Here is an 8,894-nt window from a genome sequence, read left to right as displayed (position 1 = left end):
AGTGACAGCCGTTAATGCCACTAGAGCACTAATTGGAGTCAGTAGGCTGGAGACCACGTGTTTAGAAGAATGAGAGGTGATCTCATTGAAATGTATAAAATTCTTAGAGGGCTTGACAGGGCCGATGCTGAGAGGTTGTTTCCCCCTGGCTGGAGAGTCTAGAACTAGGGGGCACAGTCTCAGGATAAGTGGTCGGCCATTTAGGACTGAGATGTGGAGACATTTCTTCACTCCGAGGGTTGTGAATCTTTGGAATTCTCTACCCCAGAGGGCTGTGGGTGTTCAGTTGTTGAGTATATTCAAGGCTGAGATTGATAGATTCTTGGACTCTAGGGGAATCAAGGGCTATGGGGATGGGGCAGGAAAGTGGAGTTGAGATCTAAGATCAGCCATGATCTTATTGAATGGCAGAGCAGGCTCGAGGGGCCGAATGGCTGACTCCTGCTCCTATTTCTTATGTTCTAATCAGAGCTGGCGCTATGGGCCAGAATGATTACTGTCTCTCTACCGCACTAACAAATGGTTCTCTCTGTGCCAGGTTGGCTGACCTTTGGCCGCCCCTCTCTCTTTCCAAGGCCAGTGGCCCCCCTCCTCCCACTCCCCACCCCCTCCCCCCCCCCCCCCCTCCCCCAGCAGCGTGTGGAACCCTGCCACACCGCCCGCTCGCCACACCACGGCCTTCACCTGCGTGCTCCAGTGCTTCCCGTGTGAGCCGACGTGCCGGAGCAGCCCGGAGTTCGCGCTGCGTCCAGTGGCCCCCATGGTGAAGATGACGAGGTCCAAGACATTCCAGGCTTACCTGCCCACCTGCCACAGGACGTACAGCTGCATCCACTGCCGGGCCCATCTCGCCAACCACGACGAGCTCATCTCAAAGGTACCGACCTAATCAGGACTTTAAATAAAGGGGACGGGGGGGTGGGGGACGTGTGGTCATGGGGAGGAGGGAGTGTCGGAGGGATTGTGTACACACAGTTCACGGGGCAACCTGGAGCAAGAAAGCGGCTTCGAACCTCAATTGATGTCTGCTGCTGAAGGAATGTTCCTCTGGTGGTTTTGAACATAATCGTTAACCCCCACAGTGGGTAAGTGTGCTATGGTACTGAGTCACACAGCCGTTCCCAGGGCTATGGGTAATAGACACAACCGGGCATGTGATCTCAATACTCCGATTAGCACGGTGCATGCACATGAACTTTTAACTTTTTTTGTTGATAAAATGGAAAGGCGAAAAGCAGAGTGTGCGAGTGTCTTTTGATTGTTTTGAGTGCTTAATTTACTTGGTTACTGAACAGTGGGAGATGTTAGTTAAGTAAATTATATACATGTGAAATACAGGTACCTGTATTGTGTGAGTGTGTGTAAGGCGCTTGCCACTAGAACGAGAGCCTGTGGCCAAAATAGTGTCGCCATAGAGTGAATGCTATTGGACGACACTGAGCTGGGGTGGAAATAAGTCCCTAACTGGGGTCAAAATTAATTTTGATACTTCTTATTGTATCCTGGGTTTCCCGTTGGGTTGCACATGGATCATTCAATAGACCATCTATTGTAGATGTGTCACACTTGCATAGTGACAGTTGGGACTGCTACCATGATCTACCTGGATCCGTGTGGCTGTTTTCCCAGTGTCTTCTCCTTCTGTTGAATCCAATGCAGGTTGGCCAAGTTCCAGATTCTCTCCCGGAGTCTCTGCAAGTGGCTGCCTGGTGCTTGATTCCGAAGAGTCTCCTGAACTTCCTGCATGACTTATTTGTTGTCCGGGAGGTGAGAGGCTTGTTCTGGGGACCTGCCTTTTCCCTTCCTCTCTGGGATGGGCGATCTCCTGGGCTGCACCCTCCTCTGGGGTCTAAATCTGTTGGCCATTTCATTTGGTCGTTGTGCTCCTTCCAATCATTGTTAGTCCCTGCACTTGTTTACTGACGAGATGACCCTTCGCCCTGCTCTCCATGGGCCCTTTCCCACCCCCAAGGGATTCTCATGTTCATGGAGTTTGGTCTCCATATTTTCCACACTGCAGTAATTAATGTAGGAATGACTCACTTGGCTGCTGTGACCAAACAAATGTTACGCTTGGCTTTAAGAAAATGAAAGGCTTGCCTTTATAAAGCACTTTATTGCATCACTCTGCAACATCCCAAGGCTCTTCACATACAAGGAATTGCATTCAAGTTTGGTTAGGTAGGCCAGTGCAGCAGCCATTTTGCACACAGCAAGATCCCAAAAAAGACAACTAATCGGTCATTCCCCCTGGTGTTGGTTGGGGGAAGGATTGTTGTTCAGGACACTGGAAGAGCTGCTTTGCTCCTCCTTCAAATATGACCAGGAGCCCTTTAACCTCTACCTGGACAGGAAGATGGGCATCCCAATTTAATGTCTCATCTGAGGGCCGGTGCCTCGAGCATCGCAGGGCTCCCGCGGTACCGTACTGCAGTGTCGGCCTGGAGCAGGATGACCTCCTGGCTCAAGAGGCAAGAGAGGTCCCGTGTGAGTCAAGCTGACACCCGTGTCAGGAGACTCTGCCTTTGTTCCAGTATCGTACGCTCTCGCCACCTGCAGAGATGGATTGCAAAATTCTTAAGTAAACAGATTTTCAAAAAGTTTCGCAACCGTGGGAGCTGATCTAGTCGAGGTGTTTAAGATGCTTAAAGGATTCGATAGGAGAGAGAGAGAGAGAGAGAAACTATTTCCTCTGGTGGGGGAGACCAGAATGAGATGTTAAACCGAGGCCGCATCTGGCTTCACGTCTGGAAGGTAAAAGATCCCACGGCACTATTTCGAAGAAAGGCAGGGGAGTTCTCCCCAGTATCCTGGCCAAAATGTTGGCGGAGTACAGCTGGACTGCATATGCCGACTCAACTGAGACAAGACGAGGGGGGCAAAACATTAAAATTAGAGCCAGGCCTTTCAGGGGTGATGTCAGGAAGCACTTCTTCACACACAGGGTGGTAGAAATCTGGAACTCCCCCCAAAAAGCTGTTGAGGCTGGGGGTCAATTGAAAACTTCAGAACTGAGATTGATAGATTTTTGTTAGGTGAGGGTTATTAAGGGTTCTGGAACCAAGGCGGGTAGATGGAGTTAAGATACGGATCAGTCACGATCTAATTGAATGGCGGAACAGGCTGGAGAGGCTGAATGGCCTCCGCCTGTTCCGATGGTAGGGTCGTGGCCAGACTCCGATCTCCTGCAAAGTTTTTTGCCATGTCACGCCAAGGTTTCAGTGGGAGCAAAGATGGTGGATGAAATTACTGCACTTTGCAATAGGACTGGAGTCGGATTTAATCTGCAATGCAAGAGCTTGCTGGAGAAGTTCAAGTTCAAGTGCCAGTGGATACAGGAGAGGCTGGGTTTTAGGATGGCGGGAGGGCAATGTGTGTGTGTGGGGGGGGGGCAGTGTGGGGGGGTGGTGGAAGGAGGCTGGTAGCCTCTGTCTGACCCCCTGGGGTGGGCTGCTTATGTTTTCTGATAATTGCACAAGTGAGAAATATCCCAGGGGGAAACATCTAACCCGGCAGTGAGAGCGGGCCAGAATGAGCAGTCAGAGCAGGCACGGCATGGAGCTGGACAGCGCGATACAGGATTTCTCACCCAGCGTGTCGAGAGATTTCCTGACTCCAGTGTTTGAAGTTCAGAAGCATTTGCTCACTGGGAGGGAGAGTGGGTGCGATGATACCTGTCCATCGACTCCTGAGTGAGTGTGGGCGATACGGAGTCAACTATCTTCATAGGCCCCAAGCTCTGGAATTCCCTCCCTAAACCTCTCCGCCTCTCCAATAGTTGCTCCTTAAAGCCTACCTCTTTGATCAAGCAGTTGGTCACCTGTCCTAATATCTCCTTATGCCCTGGGGCCTATATTTATCCCTCAGTCAACATCACTAAAACAGATTATCTGCTCATTATCACATTGCTGTTTGTGGGAGCTTGCTGTGCACAAATTGGCTGCCGCGTTTCCCACGTTACATACATTGCCTATGCTTCAAAAAGTACTTAATTGGCCGTAAAGCGCTTTGGAATGTCCTGAGGTTGTGAAAGGCGCTATAAAAATGCAAGTTGTTGTTGTTGATGTAATATAAAGATAGTGTCATGTGTCATGGGAAGGGATGCACTTTACAGAAAAGGACTTGTTTCTTACTAGCTTCACATTTTAATTGCTTCTGCTAAGCATTGCCGTTGAGCGGTAGTGTTGGTTTGGTCGCAGCTCCGTTTCTGGGCTTGAAGGTCATGGTTTCAATCCCCATTTCAGGCCTTGAGCGCGTAATCTAGTCGGCGTCGAATCGACTAACCTGGCACGGCCCAGGGATTGAACCAGTTCCACCCACCATCTGAACCGTCGGAGATCTGAGCAGGTGGGATTCTTTGAGCTGTGTGCTTTAAAACCCACCCATCCAGTGACTGTTTTATCGGTTGCTCCCTGTAATCTGGCAATGACTTGAAGCTAAGAGATTGGTGCTTATAAAGAGCTCCTGAGATCTGCTCTGAGGCTGATTATTACAGACAGGACTGAGCAGCCTCTACTTCCACTCTGAATCTGTACACTCTTTTTTGTTTGGCTCATTGCATTGATTTATAAATCTAGGACAGTAGATGTTTGTACAGTGTCGTAACATCATTATTCTGCTAGTCTTAAAGTGGAAGAAAGTACATGTGGGCCTACGCCTTCTCTTGAGAGCATCCTGTTGTATTTGTCTGGCCAAGGTGCTTCACAGGAGAGTTATCAGACCTTATTTGACACTGAGCCACGTATGTAGATATTAGGACAGCCTAGATGTGTCAGCTGTGGCTCAGTGGGTAGCACTCTCGCCTCTGAGTCAGAAGGTTGTGGGTTTAAGTCCCACTCCAGAGACTTGAGCACATTGAATCTAGGCTGACACTCCAGTGCAGTACTGAGGGAGTGCTGCACTGTTGGAGGTGCCGTCTTTCGGAAGAAGTGTTAAACCGAGGCCTTGTCTGCTCTCTCGGGTTGACGTTAAAGATCCCACTGCCACTATTTTGAAGAAGAGCAGGGGAGTACTCCCCCGGTGTCCTGGGGCCAATATTTATCCCTCAACCAACATCACTAAAAACAGATTATCTGGTCATTATCACCTTGTTGGTGGGAGCTTGCTGTGTGCAAATTGGCTGCTGCGTTTCCTACATTACAACAGTGACTACACTTCACTTATTTGGGAACTGGTAGCGTTGTCCCCATAATCGGGCAGCTTCCGCCGCCATTTCTTCCCTGGCATCCGGATTTTAATCCAATTCCACTCCTGCTACTTGCTACTTTCAGAAGGCTTTCGATAAGGTCCCGAATAAGAGATTAGCGTGTAAAGTTAAGGCACATGGGATTGGGGGCAAGGTACTGACTTGGATAGAGAACTGGTTGGCAGACAGGTAGCAAAGAGTTGGAATAAATGGGTCTTTTTCCAAGTGGCAGGCAGTGACTAGTGGGGTACCGCAGGGATCAGTCCTAGGACCCCAGCTATTCACAATATATATTAATGATCTAGACGAGGGAACTAGATGTAATATCTCCAAGTTTGCAGATGACACAAAGCTAGGTGGGCGTGTGTGCTGTGAGGAGGATGCAGAGAAACTCCAGGATGATTTGGACAGGTTGGGTGATTGGGCAGATGCAGTATAAGGTGCATAAATGCGAGGTTATCCACTTTGGCAAAAACAGGAAGGCAGATTATTCTTTGAATGGCAATAGATTGGGAGAAGGGGGAAGTGCAACGAGACCTGGGTGTCCTTGTGCACCAGTCGCTGAAGGTAAGCATGCAGGTGCAGCAGGCGGTTAAGAAGGCAAATGGTATGTTGGCCTTCGTAGCGAGAGGGTTCGAGTACAGGAACAAGGATGTCTTGCTGCAGTTGTACAGGGCCTTGGTGAGACCACATCTTGAGTATTGTGTGCAGTTTTGGTCGCCTTATCTGAGGAAGGATGTTCTTGCCATGGAGAGAGTGCAGTGAAGATTCACCAGACTGATACCTGGGATGGCAGGAATGACGTATGAAAAGAGATTGGGTCGATTAGGCTTATATTCACTAGAGTTTAGAAGAATGAGAGGGGATCTCATTGAAACTTATAAAATTCTAACAGGACTAGACAGACTAGATGCAGGAAGGATGTTCCCAATGGCGGGGGAGTCCAGAACCAGGGGTCACAGTCTAAGGATAAGGGGTAAACCATTTAGGACTGAAATGAGGAGGAATTTCTTCACCCAGAGAGTGGTGAACCTGTGGCATTCTCTACCACACAAGGCAGTTGAGGCCAATTCATTAAATACATTCAAGAAGGAGTTCGATATATTTCTTAAGGCTAAAGGAATCAAGGGATATGGGGAGAAGGTAGGAACAGGCTACTGAGTTTGGATGATCAGCCATGATCTCATTGAATGGCGGAGCAGGCTCGAGGGGCCGAATGGCCTACTCCTACTCCTATCTTCCATGTTTCTATGTGACTGAGTGGGCCACCTCTGGTCAGCGCTGCGGCCACGACACCCGTGGAACTAACTGCAGCCCGCCAGGAGCAGAGGAAAGAGCGAGACATAAGCGAACAAGAGAGATTAGTGAAACAGGACGCGGGGAAATACTTTGGTTTTTTTTTAAGTTTAAAAGAAAACTGGGTGGCGTTGCTGGAAGTGACTAAATAAGTCAGCCAGGGACGGACAAACTGCGGAAAAGCAAAGTACGAGCTGATATTCAGTATGCCGCTGCTCTGCTGTCATTGAGTTATTAATAGAGTAGAGGTCAGGAGTCAGAAACATCAGCACACTGGATATCCCAGTGGATCCATGTGTATTTATTTGCTTTCAGAAGCTGGGCGTGTTAAGCTGGTGAAATCCTCTTAACACCCCCTTGACCAGCCAGAGAACGTGACAGAAACAACGGTTTTATTGTGAAGCCGTTTATTCTGGGTCAGAAAGATTTATTTGCAGCCACCGATGGACTCGCAGCTTTTTTTTTTATTGAACGTAAAAGTTGGCGAGAGTATTTAATAAAACCTGCCAAACATGTGACTCAGTGGGCAGCACTCTCGCCTCTGAGTCGGAAGGTTGTGGGCTCAAGTCCCACTCCAGAGGCCTGAGCATGTAATCCGGGCTGACTCTCCCACTGCAGTGCTGAGGGAGTGCCGCACTGTCGGAGGTGCCGCCTTTCAGCTGAGACATTAAAACGAGGCCCCCGTCTGCTCTCTCGGGTGGATGTAAAAGATCCCACGGCCACTATTCGTAGAAGAGCAGGGGAGTTCTCCCCGGTATAACAACAGAAAATGCTGGAAAAACTCAGCAGGCCAGGCAACATCCGTGGAGAGAGAAACAGAGTCAACATTTCGGGTCGAAACCCTTTCTACAGAACTGAGAGAAAAGGCAGGAAATGAAAAGATTAAAAGGCAGTTTGGGGGCTGGGAAATGGGGGAGGGGATGAAAGAAGAGACATTGAGAGATATTCAAGGCGAGACGAGATGGTAATCGGGCAGGTAAAGAAACAGACAATGGCTCTAAATGAAGTGTGAAATGCGCTGGCAGAGTGAGAGACAGCTGCCATGTGGGAGAGAGGAAAAAAAAGGAAAAGTCACAAACCAAAAGTGTGGATTAAAAATATAAAAATATAATAGGGGCCGAGGTTATGATCTGAAGTTGTTGAACTCGATATTGAGTGTGGAAGGCTGTAAAGTGCCTAATCGGAAGATGAGGTGCTGTTCCTCGAGTTTCCCGGTTCTCCCCGGTGTCCTGGCCAAAAGTCATCCGAGTCAGCATCACTCAAAACGAATTATCTGGTCATTGTCCAATTGCTGTTTATGGGAGCTTGCTGTGCGCAAGTTGGCTGCCGTGTTTTCCTACATTGCAACAGCGTCCGTCACAGTTACAGAGTCACATCAGGAGTACTTCACTGTAAAGCACTTGAGGATTCCCTGAGGTTGTAAAATGTTTTTGAGGTTTTATATAAATGCAGGATTTTCTTTAAACAAAAGTATGAAACTGCCCCTATTTCCATCTCCGTAACATTGCCCGTCTCCGCCCTTGCCTCCGCTCATCCGCTGCTGAAACCCTCATCCATGCCTTTGTTACCTCTAGACTTGACTTCCAACGCACTCCTGGCTGGCCTCCCACATTCTACCCTACGTAAACTTGAGGTCATCCAAAACTCGGCTGCCCGTGTCCTAACTCGCACCAAGTCCTGTTCGCCCATCACCCCTGTGCTCGCTGACTGACCTACATTGGCTTCTGGTTAAGCAACACCTCGATTTTAACATTTTCATCCTTGTTTTCAAATCCCTCCATGGCCTCGACCCTCCCTATCCCTGTAATCTCCTTCAGCCCCACAACTCCCCTGAGATATCTGCGCTCCTCTAATTCTGCCCTTTTGAGCATCCCTGATTCTAATCGCTCAACCATTGGCGGTTGCGCCTTCTGTTGCCTGGGCCCTAAGCTCTGGAATTCCCTGCCTAAACCTCTCTACCTCTCTTTCCTCCTTTTAAGATGCTCCTTAAAACCTACCTCTTAGACCAAGCTTTTGGTCACCTGCCCTAATTTCTTGGGAGGCTTGGTGTGAAGTTTTTGTTTGATAGTCACTCCTGTGAAGCGCCCTGGGACGTTTCACTACGTTAAAGGCGCTATATAAATACAGGTTGTTGGTGTTTTTGAAAAAAGCAGCTGCCTGCAAGGAATTACGGAAAACTCAAAAACTCACACCGAGAGCAAGAGATCTTTTAATAAAAGTTGGGAAATCAAAGGGACGAGCAGGACATTGCCACGGTTGAAAGGAGTAGGAGAGAAGACATCCGTAGACATAGAGACATGTCTGTGCCGTTATGATTCTCTGTGCACAGCCACACATGTGGACAGAGACAGAGACACGCGCACAGACGCAGGCCATTCTAAACATACTGTTTAAACAGGAGCAGCATGGGCAG

At 48.8% G+C, this 8,894-nt stretch overlaps 1 protein-coding gene across 1 annotated transcript in view; it reads left to right on the top strand.

Moving 5' to 3' along the window:
* Positions 1 to 670: 670 nt before the first annotated feature.
* ypel2a (yippee-like 2a) overlaps positions 671 to 8,894 on the top strand; it is a 52,277-nt gene continuing 44,053 nt past the window's right edge. The window contains exon 1 of the mRNA XM_085964722.1: positions 671 to 877. Within this exon, the coding sequence (XP_085820848.1) occupies positions 761 to 877 (117 nt within the window). The 5' untranslated portion in view covers positions 671 to 760. The remainder of the gene's footprint in view (positions 878 to 8,894) is intronic.

The sequence above is a fragment of the Somniosus microcephalus genome, chromosome 22 (assembly GCF_052327205.1).
Source record: "Somniosus microcephalus isolate GS21.2 chromosome 22, FLI_Smic_1.0, whole genome shotgun sequence".
In the NCBI taxonomy this organism is placed as follows: domain Eukaryota; kingdom Metazoa; phylum Chordata; class Chondrichthyes; order Squaliformes; family Somniosidae; genus Somniosus; species Somniosus microcephalus.
The sequence above is the reverse complement of the archived record's forward strand: the minus strand, read 5'-3'. Positions and strand labels throughout refer to the sequence as shown.